The sequence below is a fragment of the Vidua macroura genome, chromosome 5, assembly GCF_024509145.1.
Source record: "Vidua macroura isolate BioBank_ID:100142 chromosome 5, ASM2450914v1, whole genome shotgun sequence".
Taxonomy (NCBI): Eukaryota; Metazoa; Chordata; class Aves; order Passeriformes; family Viduidae; genus Vidua; species Vidua macroura.
In genome coordinates, this window is record NC_071575.1 from 22,949,659 (window position 1) to 22,963,183 (window position 13,525).

The 13,525-nt window shown below is 44.9% G+C and overlaps 2 protein-coding genes across 3 annotated transcripts in view; one reads left to right on the plus strand and one right to left on the minus strand.

Annotated features, from left to right (window-relative positions):
- CRY1 (cryptochrome circadian regulator 1) overlaps nt 1–2,633 on the minus strand; it is a 39,878-nt gene extending 37,245 nt beyond the window's left edge. The window contains exon 1 of one of the 2 annotated variants that reach the window (XM_053979095.1): nt 2,036–2,621. In XM_053979095.1, coding sequence (XP_053835070.1) covers nt 2,036–2,193 — 158 coding nt within the window. In that variant the 5' untranslated portion in view covers nt 2,194–2,621. Of the gene's footprint in view, nt 1–2,035 lie in introns of both variants that reach the window. The other variant, XM_053979096.1, reaches the window with a different exon arrangement.
- A 282-nt stretch (nt 2,634–2,915) lies between these two features.
- MTERF2 (mitochondrial transcription termination factor 2) lies at nt 2,916–11,762 on the plus strand. The gene is made up of 4 exons (XM_053977488.1): nt 2,916–4,112; nt 5,084–5,150; nt 5,838–6,030; nt 9,678–11,762. Exons 1-4 carry the CDS (start codon nt 3,805–3,807, stop codon nt 10,883–10,885), a joined length of 1,776 nt encoding a protein of 591 aa, XP_053833463.1. The 5' UTR covers nt 2,916–3,804; the 3' UTR covers nt 10,886–11,762.
- Nucleotides 11,763–13,525: the final 1,763 nt, after the last annotated feature.

Consider the following 13,525-nt stretch of genomic DNA (forward strand, 5'->3'; position numbering starts at 1 on the left):
TGAGGAGAACCTTAATAAACATACAGCTTTAGCAGCCAGTTATTCTATAAAGCTATTGTACTTTTAAACTTGAAAAAAAACCTGATGATTTCACAAAACCAGGCTATGAAGGCAGCAAGATTTCCTACTCAAATCCATGTGCAGCATGTGCCTCGAGGGTATTTGAGTACCAGGAGATTGCTTGATGTGCTTTGGACAGGGGAGTTGTAATCTACCCCAAATTCAGTCCCTCTAACCAGCAACTAAAACCAGACATGTTTCTTCAAATGCAAAATGCAGTGGAAAGACTAGCTGCCCTCTAAAACACTGAAAACACTTTTTAAGTAAACCAACCAGCAATACATCACACACAGATGTACTCAAGGACTCTATTAGCTAATGATCATATTACATTCAAGAACCACGGCTATAGCACTGAAGACATTAATTTCCTTCTGCAAGAATCAAAGTTCACATTTGTCTATCATTCACTAGCTCAGAGAATACAACCAAAAACTGTTCAGCATTTCAACTGCAGGGCACATTAGAGACCTATGAAGTATTCTTAAGTAACTTAGACTTGTACCAGTTGTCCACATTCTTTTAAAACTTCAGTGGCTGTTCATGTTTCATCCACAAAATTAAGGCCTCTTCAGTAAGTCAAAATGTTATAAAAAAAAACATATCCCTTCAAAACAAAAGCGATTTAAAAGTCTCTTATAAAATAAATGTACATCATGAATCTCAGATAAGGGAAGTATCTAACAGTTATTTGTAAGTTATTTTGGTCAGTGAAAATGAAATAACCATCGAGTTAAAGTTTACAAAAAGCATCTTTAGTATTTCTATCTCTTGAAAACAAGAAGATTGTAAGGAAAACCTCTCGAAATCTGAAAAAAAAAATAGAAAATCAGAAACCTCCAAAGGTAAGTTACCTGGTTGGTAAAGTATAAGCTAGGATACAAATTATTAAATCTGAAAGGAACAATCCTTCAAGTAAACACAATTGAAACCTGAAGTTTCTAAACTTTGTCATTCTTCTATGACGTAGTGTTAAGATAAGTTTCACTGTGCTTGTTCCATAATTAGGCAACTTCTCAGCATTGTAGTCTGGGCAGGCTAAGTTCACTAGCATTTCAAGTTCCTGACATTGGAGGGACAGATAATACACAAACTTTACTGCATTATCAACCATTTTACAAGGGTAACAATTTTCAGATTCCTAGTGATTTTTTAACTAATCTCACATGACAAGCATGCACGGAAGTCCTGTTAACCTCTGCCTTATGGTACACATTTAGCATGCAAGCGTCAGTCACAGCACCACAGTAAAGTTCATTTTTATATCGGGTAGGAGAATTACAACTGGCTTGATGGTGCAGGAATAAATCTGCACGTTCCAGAAAGGGACACTGCACACCGAGCCAGCCCGAGTTCAAGAAGCATTTAGAGAATGCTCTCAGGCACGCGGTGGGTTTCTTGGGGCTGTCCTATGCAGGGCCAGGTGTTGGACTCCATGATCCTCGTGGGTCACTTCCAACTCATGATATTTTGTGATACCCTTCCGTGTAGGAACGCTACTCTGAAACAGTACTTCTGAGCTAAGAGAGCAGCTTCAGTTTCTCCTGGACGGAGTCGCCCTGGGGTTCCCGGCTGCCCCGAGTTCCTGAAATGGTGCAAACCTACTCTGGGGTGCTCCCCACAGGCTTTTCCGCCCGGCAGCAACCCCGCTCTGAGCTCTAGCGCTCGGGCACTGAACCGCCGCCCTCGAGAGCGAGAACAAGCGCCCCCCTCAGCGGGAAGCCGCAGCCCACCACCCCGGACTCTGCCACGGGCTTCCCGGTTCCTTCTTCCCCGTCCCTCCCACGTGCGCCGCAGCCCGGGCCGGCGCTGGGCTGGATATGTAACACCGCCGGCCCGCGGGGAGGGCGAGCGGCCGAGGGAAGCCGGCGCTGGCGGCGGCCCAATCGGGCGCGGAGGGGAGGGGATGGCGGGGAGGCAGCGTGACCGAATACATAACGCGGAGATTAGGGCCCCCGCAGCGCCCCGCACTCACCGCCACCTGTTGATGCCCACGTTGGAGGAGCCGGCGAACCAGGGGTCCAGGATGTAGACGCAGCGCACCGTGTCGGCGCCCTGGATGCATTCCCGCAGCGCCGGGTTGTCGTGGAGCCGCAGCCCCTTGCGGAACCAGTGTACGGCGTTCACCCCCATGCCGGGTGCGGGCGCTCAGCGGGAACCACCGCCGCCGCCCGCGGGGCCGTTCATGGCCCGGCGCCGCCGGGCGAGCACGGACGGGCGGCGGAGCGGCCCGAGGAGCCTCGCTGGGACGGCTCTAGGACCCGGCGGACACGGCGGGAGCGGCCGCCCGGCGGGGACGCATCACCCCGCGGAGCTCCCGCGCCGGGGAGAGCAGGGACGAAAGGTGTGAGCGCTGGGTCCGGCGGTGACTGCGGGGCGGTGACGGCGCCCTGCCCGCGGAAAGCGCCGTCCGTGCCGCTGCCGCCTCCTCGCCGCTCGCCCTGTGACTGCGCGGGGCTGCGCCGGCCACTCCGCCCCGCCCCCCACCGCCCATTGGCCGGCGCCGCTCCCACGTGACCGCGGGCCCTCACGTTTCTGAGGTGTGTTCGCTACGGGCGGCGCGCGGGGGAAGGGAGGCCCGGCCGGGCGGCCGCGCACCCGCGGCGGGGCAGGGGGCGGCCGGGGGACCCGCGACCCCGGCGGGAATCCCACCCGCTTGGGCAGCGCGGGGCCGGCGGGCCGCGGCGGGGGGGCGGGGTCCGGCTCTCCGCCACCTCCCCCGCGGCGCGGCGCGGCGGGACCCGGATGAGCACGGGGCCGCGAGGCGGCTCTCGGCGGCGCCGCTTCCGCCGGGAGGCGCAGGCGTGCGCGCGCCCCCGAGCCTGTTATGTATCGCGGCCCGCGCGCGCCCGCCCGCCCCCGGGGCCGTGCCCGGCGGTGCCGCCGCGCGCGGCCCCATCCGCGGGAAACGGGCGGGGCGCTTATATAAGCGTGTGCGTAGGGAGCGCCTGCTGGGCTCGCGGAGTGTCGGAGGTCCCTTCCCACCCTGACGATTCTGTGACGCGGGCCGAGGGCTCGTTGCTGCCCGGTGGCGTCGGGATGTGTCGGTCAAAAGGCACCCCCGGGCAAGAGAAAGCGGCTCGGCCGTGCGGCGCTGCCGCACCCAAACAGGCTTTCAAGCAGCAGAACGAGTTAAAATGGTCTCTCTTAGAGCACCGTTAGTAAAGTCATTACTAAATGGTGAATTTCTCACGCCTGTTAATTACAGAGCTCTAACCACCGTCTGTGCGCTGCCAACACAGCGGGTTTCCCGGGACCTGCTCCTTGGTTACGCCGCGCACGGCCAACAGCCGACGGAGGCATCGCACTGACAGGACTCAGTACAACCCTTTGGAGCCTTAACAGGGCAGCTCTAGATGCAGATCTGAAAATAAACCTCCACCTGTGGATTGCAGCTCAAATCTACAGCTTCACGGACAAGTGCATAGCAACAGCAGAAGTGGTTTCATTAGAAAGGTCTCAAGTAAAAGGCAGAGGACCCAAATCAGCAGTACAGTCCTTTCTTAACTTTGAGAATTCCAGACAGTTCTTTAAGAACTGTCATTTTTATTTCTCCTAAAATATTTTTTTCTGCTAAGATACACAGAAAGTAAAAGTCAACAAGAAGAGACACACGCTTTTCGTGCTTTTCTTTCCTCACTTTGAATGACCTAATAAACACAGTAATAGAATCACAGAATCATTTAGATTGGAAAAGACCTCCGAGGCCAACTTTTAACTGACCACCACCATCTCAGATAGGTCATGGCACTGAGGGCCATGTCCAGTTGTTTCTTGAACACCTCCAGGGATGGTGACTCCATCACCTCCCTGGGCAGCTCATTCCAATGTTCAATAACACTGTTAGTGAAAAAATGCCCCCTGATGTCCAACCTGAACCTCCCCTTGTGCAGCTTGAGGCTCTGTCCTCTCGTCCTGTCACAGCTTGCCTGGCAGACGAGGCCCCATCTGTCATTGACAATCAAGGTATGCCAAGACCCCAGCCATGATTGGAATCCCTTTCTGCTTGGTCTTACACAAAATTTCTTTTTAAAAGGTGTAGCATGTGGAGAGTGAACAGTTTTTGAGCACTGACTTTAACAACAGCATAAATTATGATGAGTTTCTCAATTATCACTTTGTTGTATGTAGAAAATCATATTCCACAGCTCATCATTGTGATCCAAGAAGAACATATGGGATTCTGTCATATACCCTTACTGCAACTCAGAGCTGGAGTAGTGGGGTCATTGTAAAGTCAAACATCACTTTCTCAATTAATACAAAGTACGTCCTTATTTGTCTGGTGGTTTTTTATTATCATTATATGCCAAATATTCGGCAAATAATTTTGAAATCAATAAAAAACAAAAAGGAATTCAGTAGTTAATGACCACTGTTCATCAAACTCATTTGAATTCTATAATTTTTGAACACACTGAAGAAGTAGATTCCTTATTTTTAAGGAGAGTCACTTCACAACATAGTTTTTATTTCAAACATTTAAATTGCTTTTCATACTCATTATGTGTCCTGCTAGCTCCCCACAAGGCTGCCACACTGAAGATAGCCCTGAATAAAGTCCAGCATCAACCAGTCTGCCTTCTTGGGAAACCTGAGGTGGAAACAGCCCTTCCTCACTAGACTTTATGGTTTCATAAACAAATGGCAGCCATGAAAACCATCAGTCTCTAAGCTGTTTGTTGCTACAGGCTGAATAACAATTACAGTATATCATTAGCATATCATTATGTCAAAACATTCTTTGGCTCTATCTGGCCATGCCTTCTATGTGAGACAGTTTGTTCTTGACTCAGAAGTGAGAGAAAGAACATATTAATGTATAATTAATATTGTATTAGGGTATATTAATATATAATAGATGCAGACTATATTAATTAAAATGTCAGATCTCAAGGGAAGAGCCACTCCAACTTAGTTGAAATAGAAAATAGAATGACAGTTAATCAAGGAACTCACAAAAGTAAACCTCTCTACAGTGTTCTCATGTGAATAACTTTTTTAAACAATATTGCTAATTTAGCCCAGACTGTGATTGCAAAAATGAAGAGAGTGGGAAGAAGACAGAAAGGAAAAAAGATAACATGAAGGCATAAAGTGAAAAAAAACCATAAAAAAGCAAGTGTACAGTACATTTTGTGTTACAGATTAGAAGCTATTTTTTAGATGCATGTTTTTAACATTATTGTATGCATTATATTCACAGACTTTGTTAACTGTTCTAGGAACAGCTGTTATTTAAGAGACCAAGCCTGAACCCTGTTCCTAGGGCAGAAAGTTTCTTTCTATAGCATTTCTCTTCTTCATTAGCTCTTTTTCACAGAACCAATAGAGACTACTGAAGATGTTGTGTACTGTAGATGATAAAAGAAGGGTTCACAGAGACAAAGAAAAAAGATAAGTAGATATGGCTAAAAAAAAAAAAAATAGAAGAAGATGGTTCTCACCATCACAGCTCAAAGAACTTCTGAAAAGCCACCAGCAAAACAATATAAGCCCAATGACTAGATGTGAATTTAATTATGTAATAAGGCAGTGGCCATATGAAGAAAACACACTGGTGTAAGCCTCCCATCACGATATCGGTGTTACCGAATCAAAAGGATCATCTGCTTCCTGTCAGAGCAAAGGAACTCGAGTAGTCTGACTTATAAATCTTCCGTCCTTTGCTATTATGTTACTTAGAAATTATTATCAAAACATTTTTTTTTTCCCCTATTCACCCCACTACTTCTCTCTGCAAGCTGTTTTAATCCAACGGGCTTTCACTCTCCTAGTGCCGGCCAAGCCTGCCTCGGCAAGCGGCGGAGGCACGGCCGGTTGGGCAGCGGCCGAGCCCGGGCCGGGTCCCGCTGCGGAACGTCCTCCTGCCCCGCGGCTCAGCCCGCGCCCCTCCCCTGCCGGCACTGGTACGTGCCGGCGCTCCCCGCGCGGCGGCGGTGGTGCGGCCCGGCGGCGGCGGCGAGGCCGGTGAGCGCGGCCGGGGGCGGCGGGGCTCGGGCCGCTCTCCGGCGGGGCACGGGGGGCGGAGGGGCCGGCTGGCGTTCCGCTTGTCTCGCTCCGAGCGCCGGCGCGGCGCTGAGGGTGGGGCGGGCGGCGTGCAGGGGGAGAAGCCGCGCTGTTCCGGGGGATGCGCGGCGGGGGAGGGACCCCAGGGCGCGGGGCCCCCGTGTCGGCCGCCTGTGGCTGCGGCAGGAGCGGCACTCGGGGCGGGATGGGCCTGCAGCCGCTTCTCCCGTGCTGGCTGCAGGAGAACATCCGCCTCCTGCCTCTCCGCCCCCAAGCGGAGTCCAAAGGGTGGGAAAGGGAGGGCCCAGGTGGCCGGGCTGCGGGAGCAGGCTGTGCTGGAGACCCTTGTTTTGTCTGTGCTGAAAGCACCACCACTTAATGACCAGCGGTTGAAATAGTGCGGCGCGTCCTTAAGAACTTTTCAAATGTCTTTCCTTTCCTGGATGTAAGAAAAAGCTTTGTCCCCATGAGGAAGCTGAGCAGTAGAACAGGTAACCCACAGAGGCCGATGGGTTCCATCCATTGAGGTTTTAAAGACCTGACTGGACAAAGCAGCCTGGATCCTGCAGACCCTGCTTTGAGCTCTTGAGGTCCCTTTAAAGCTGGATTACTCTAGGATCCTCTGTATTTTTTTCTAGAAAGCTTTATGTTGGTCTAGCATATATTTTATAATAATTTACCTAATTTCCACCACTGATGCAAAGCAGGGATTCATTTTTGTAAGTGCGTAAGTGTGAACATGCATTAATCTAGAAAACTGCAACCTCTCACAACCCCAGATTCCTTCACAAACCATTCAAACCCTGTCTACACTGCTCTCTTCTAGGTAGATACCTACTCTTCTTGGTTCACTCAAAGTTCAATCTAGGCATTCAGTAGTTTCATTTAATTCTTTACAGCCTACTGTAAAGTAGTTTCCCTGTTATGAGAATTGTAGTGGTGAGCAGTCATACTGTTGCCCTCTTTACTGAAAGATTTTGTGAACAATCCAGGCATGAGTAAAAGTTTGGGTTTGCTAATTTTCAAAAAGTGATGTTTGAAAAATGCACATTCAGAAATTCACATGAGGGATAAATCAACTAATTGATCCTTGTATCTATTTCCTATAGAAGATTTACATAGAAGTCTCATTAAATAATGAAACTTACAGCACCCCTTTACTCTGTATATTCAGGTCTCTGAAAGTGTGCTAGCAAGGTAACTTTGACATTAGCTCACTTCCTTATTGCTGTTCTAACACTTGGTGGTGAGAGGGTGCTGCTGGCAACGAGAGCAAGCATCTTATCTGAGCTGGGTGGGTTTTTTTCCCTTAATCTCTCAATTGCTTTACAATCCCCACAGCAATCTAAGTATGTGAAAAGTTACAGTGGGGTCCTGCACATTAGAACATGCATTAGATCCAACAAGAGCTTTGAGAGAACTCTGAATTCTTGAAAGCAGTTACATACCTGAAATGTGAATACTGTCATCTATGGACTTGGAAATCCATCAAGTCATAAATCAGATCTTCTTGGTTTCTATAGAACACCATCACATTCAAATTCATTCATGTTATTTCACATGTTGTATTTTGCATAGGGCTTTTTTACAAGGGCTCCTGACTACTCCTGTCAAATGAGTTTTGGCAAATAAACTTCTCCTTTCTTTTACAATATTCTGTGTTTCTGATGATCCTCACTAACAACAGGGGAAAATTGACTATGATCCCAGGCATTTTTAAAAAATGTAAGGCTTCTTTTACATGAATGTAACAACCATCCCCATGTCAGATTTTAGAAGAGCACAATTTACTATATCAGAATATTTTTAAAGTTCTATAATAGTAAAAATGACAGTATTTTAAGGGATTGCATTACTCACAAGGCAGTTTTGTTTAACAGCAGGATTACACATTAAAGTAAAATTAAGTCATGGTTATTTTGAGAGTTTGTACTTTGGAAATATTATTTGACATCCTAAACAATTTTAACAAAACCATCAGCCTTGGGGTTCTGACACAAGCAGTGCATTAAGTAATTGGTTTTGCCTTAGAGGTGTGAAATAACACTAAAGAACAAGTTATCAATAAACAGCTTCTGTTAATAAGAGTGCATATAGAAAATCACATCATATGCTGTTAGTTTATGATATAATAACAATAGTCCATCTCAGAAGCAGGAAAAAAGCAATCTAAAAATAAAGGTACACTCTCTTGAGACAAAGGATTTACCTCTGGAAAATATTTAACCTTACCTGGCAGCTACCACTAAAGTTCTCTAAATAAACCATGTATTTTCTCAGACAGTGGGCTACAAGGAAAATTCTAGGGCTCTCATAGAGCTGTAGAATAGGTATGTTGGTCTGTTATGTAGGAGATTGGACTGCATGATCATAACAGTATTTTATCTCCTAAAAAAAAAAGGACCCCCCCCCCCAAAAAAAAAATCAACAAAAAAAGCCCAACCAAAAGTAATTTAACAATGCTCATCTAGGTACTTTCTGAAGCATGCTATACTTAGGAAGAGGTGAAAGCAGCTGTCCAAACGTTATTATTTTCAGTTTGAGCAGTTTTAAGCATGTTACCAGCAGCAGCTATTTGCAGGATAATTGCAGAGATCAGCAGTTCCCCATTCCACAGTCGGTACTTCCAAAGGGCTGTTATGAAAACACCCCCCAGGAAGTTAAAGATACACTTGATGATATCTTTGACTGCTGCGGCTCCTTTGCCCCTGCAGAGCAGGTGACAGTGCATGTGGTATTGGTGATAACTGGGCAGCCAGTTTGAGCAAAGGTGAGGTGTGGGGTTGGCCCTGTGGACTCCAGCACAGCTACACACCTATTCCACAGGGATTCCGCCTACAGAAGAGACCTGGAGGCAGAAATAAGGCATTGGTGCAAGCAGCAGCTGTAGCAAAGTACATGCTGGAAGCAGTAGGTGAAGGTCTGGAAATGTTACTGTGTACTTGCTTCCTCCCTCAAAATACCAAGGTGCTTATTCAAACTCAACACACTCAGCTGGAGAAAAACACTTACATAAAGGTTCATATGATTTTTTTTCTTCCCTTAATTATATAAAGAATGATTTCAAAATGAAGTTATGCTGCAAACTGCTGCTGAAGCAGCACTGCGTGATGGGTCTCTGACACATGAAAGAACAACTCACACTTCAAATAATGCTTGAGAAGTTAAAGCAAATACACTCATAAGAACTCAGAAAGATTTAAGCTGCCATTTTTGTTAATTTAGTGGGATTGCTGTCAAATGAAATTAATTGCATGAATCATTTTCCTCACACAGTGTGAGTGATCTGTAATGTAGTCACAATGTTAGCTGCAAGAAATGGCTGACAGTTTGGAGGTTGTATGACTGCAGGCATGGATATGGGCAGAGCACTGCCCCACATCAGGTCTGTTGCGTCCATGTTACTGTTCCAGTGACGTATCCATCAGAACATTAATCTTTCAAAAACAGTCCTTCCCCCTGCTTTCATGTGAAAGCTGGATTTTGCACTAATAACAAAAACCACTTTGGAGAGCTATTTCTTACACTGGTTCTGTCTAAACATCAATGATTCTGACCATTAACTTGTTCCTTAAATGTGTTTTCTTAGAGCTGTTGTGTCTCCACAGAACTGATTTCCACAATGCTGAGAGGAGTTGCTCACGGTGCAAAAGACACATTCACTCTTCTGTTGACAAGACCGCAGAGCTGTAATCCAGGACTGAAGTTTTCATCAGTATGGCCTGATGTAGCAAACAGAAGCTTCCTAATACATTCCAGTTACACAACTGATACCAAGTCAAGAGAGGAAAATAAAAAAACCCTTGAGAATCTCTACAGTTTGTCAGTTGACATCACAAAGATACGCAGACTGAAGGAATGGGTCCTTCTCCAGGATGTGGCCTATGTTAAAGAAATTGCTGGTATCTTACAGGAAATGGGAGCAGATGAGACCACTGTAGCCAACATTATAGAACGCTGCCCCGAGGCAATTCTCCACACCCCAGCAGAGATAAACTCTCAAAGAGCTTTGTGGCAATTAGTATGCCAGAATGAAAAACAGCTGGTTAAATTAATAGAGCAATTTCCAGAGTCTTTTTTTACTACTGAGTATCAGCAGAACCAGAAGGCAAACATACTGTTTTTTCAAGAGCTAGGACTTAAGAATAATATAATCACCAGGTTCTTGACAAGTGCACCCAATATTTTCTATAACCCTGTTGAGAAGAACAAAAACGTGATAGAGACATTACAAAGAAATTATTTAAATTTAGGGGGTTCTGAAGCAAATATGAAGATCTGGATACTAAAGTTATTGAGCCAAAATCCATTTATTTTATTAAATACTTCCACTGCAATCCAGGAGAACTTGGAATTTCTCCAAAAGAATGATTTCACTGACCAGGAAGTCCTACAGCTGCTGTCCAAACTTAAAGGCTTCATTTTTCAACTTAATTCTACCACTATGCAGAAGAGTATGCTTTTCTCCAAAAACATCTTCAAGTGCAGTGATCAAGAACTAAAACAACTAGTGCTGAAATGCCCAGCCCTTCTCTACTATTCTGTTCCAGTTTTGGAAGAAAGACTTGAAGGACTACTGAAGGAAGGAATTTCTATAGCACAGATAAGAGAGACACCAGTGGTGCTGGAGTTGACAACACAAATCGTTCAGTACCGAATTAAAAAGCTCTCTGCATTAGGATATGATATAAAGGGTGGAAATTTAGAAAGCTTGAATGGTACTAAAAAAGACTTTGAAGTCACTTATGGTAAGATACAATCAAAGAAGGAGAGACCAATTTTTAATCCTGTTGCTCCTCTACACATTGAAGATTAATTTGAACGCTGTACTTCAAGTTATGCAAAGGCAAATTAAAAGGGAAGTTGATTCTTTAAGAAGAGATGGAACAAAAGCAAACTTAATCAAGACTGTAGTCTTACACTGTACTTTGTTCAGGAGGGGGTCTTGGGCACAACTTCATTATACAATTGTAGTATTAAAATACTTTAAAATGTCATAGAAGTTACAGTTATGATAAAGGTTGCCTTTTCCTAAGAGTACCTCAGATGTGACATTTTCTTACCTGACAGGGCATTAACTGCCTTAGATTTTCAGCTCTGTCACTGCACAGTCCCGCCTGTGGTAATGATTAGTACAATTTTTATCTGAGGAAGACAAAAGGAGGATTATTTTTCCAGCAGTGTTCATCAGTTGGCTGATTCACTGTCTTCAGGACATGCTCTTAGAGTTCTTTTCCTTATTGCTCAAGTAGCTCTAGCTTCTGGATCCTGACCTGCAACAGACTTGATTTCTTGGACAGCAAAGCCCTGTCCTGAGAACAGGGGCTGGACATAATATTTTTTTATTCACTGACTGCTACAGTGAGACCCTAGTATCTCTGTGTACAAACCATAATGCAAAGAAACTACAGGATGATAACCTTTATATTTCTGAGACTTCAGAATTTACTTATTTTTTTCAAATGGTTTGGGAGAGGAAGAAATACATTTATTGCTGTTGTATAGTTCTTAATTTCTTCTAGCAAGGTTTGGGGACAAGAAAGATTAGGGAGAGACTCAAGTTTCAAATTATGGTAGGAGAAAAGAGAAAGTCATGCTTTTCTATTAGATGTAACAAAACTCTAGTCTGTAAACCACTGCTGATTAAACATGACTACCAGATTTGCAAACAGCTGCAACAGTTTCTAAATATATGGGTGACACTGCTTCTAAGATAACACCATATGATAATTGGCAACAAATGCTGGCTTTCAAAATAGTAACTATCAGACAGCATTTAAGTTCTCAGGGGATTTGATTTCTTCTCATTTACGGGCTGTGAATGATAATATAAAACAGTAGCATCACTGACAATCATTTCAATAGGATTAGGATCAGTGATTTTATTTCGCAGACTTTCCTAAGTAGCTATTCCACACACATTCCCTCTTGACAGCAGAATAAAAGCCAGCTACACACCGCCTTCACTCCAGGCATTCTTCAAGGTCATTTTTAACACACATTTTGGCAGCAAGTCCAGGCCTCTGTTTCTTAAAATGTGGTTTGTAATTGCTGAAGAAAGCTGGTGTTGAATTACTGGTCCAGAGGGTGGGCTGCAAGATGATGATTTTATATAGTCTGCTATATTATCTGCTGTGCACAGGGGAGGGGCTGGGAACACTTGGTAGGATCACTTGGTAAGATCCCAACAGCTGAAGGTCTTACAGTGAGCACTCTGCAGGCAAATGCAGGCGTGACAGGCGTTTCTGGGGGTAAATGCCACTCCTGCAGGAGTGCGTGCGACAGTGGCAGGGATTCAAGAATGAATTTCAGCATGAAAAAAGTCAGGCTGTGGTACCAGGCTGTGCCTATGCTGACTCTTTCAAAACTCATCATCGTTTTTTAAGAGGAAACTGGGAAGACAGCTGTATTAAAAATTCACAGGAACTTGCCTTTCTCACTTGGTGACTGTCTTTTCCTGCTCAGCTATTAAGCAGACCACAACATTATCTGAATTTAAAAGCCTCCTTCCCCTCAGACACAAAGGGGCATTTCAGGTCTCCAAAGCTCTTCTAACACAAACTCTAACTGAGCCAGAGACCTGATTGGTAGCTTAGGAGGAAAAGGAAACCAAGACATACAACAGTGTTTTCCCTGAATATTTAATTCTAGCATTTCTACAGGTACCTGTTTTTACAAAGTTCTTGAAACAGCTTATTCCCATCACTTAAATTATTTCTAGTGGCAACAGAAGAGGAAAAAGATGTATTTCCTTAACTAAGTCACAGCCTGAGTTATCACAAACTTATTTTGCACTCTGAATGTTTCCATTTCTTTTCCCCTTTCAAAATAAAAGCATTCACAGAAATGTTCTTCTTCTCTACTACCAGATTAAAATTTAGTCAATCCTTCATTCCTAACTCTATCCTGGGACCTGTTTCTCTCTTCTTCACAGGATTTGTTTACAATAAAAACCCCAGGAAAGCTCCCAGTCACCAAAACACTATTGCTGAAATAGTCAACTTTTCTTACTCACAGTAACTGTGGAGCAGCCTACTGCTGTGGAGCAGCAGTTCACTACCTAGAGAGCAGTCAGGTGTACAAACTGCCTTCATAAACATTTCCCCTTTTGAAAAGGGGACTAAGAAAAGGAAAGTGAAATAAAGCTACCACAAAAACAATCCCAAGGCAAAAGAACAACCTCGCTCCCCCAGAAAATTTCAGTTTCATATTCCATTCAGCTCACTATGATCTTAAAACTGAGTATTCCCAAGCATCATTGACCAGGGGAAAAGAAAATTAGTGCAAAGGATTTTGTGCTGTGTCTGTGCATAGCTTACACACTGAAGTTACAGCTTTTGTTAAGAGCTGGTTGGTGCTAAGTAGACACAAATAGAAGACACTCTGGAACATGGTACTGTGGGAAGATTTATACCTAAGTATGCCTTTCTCCAAAAAACTAAGGAAGCTTTCAAAC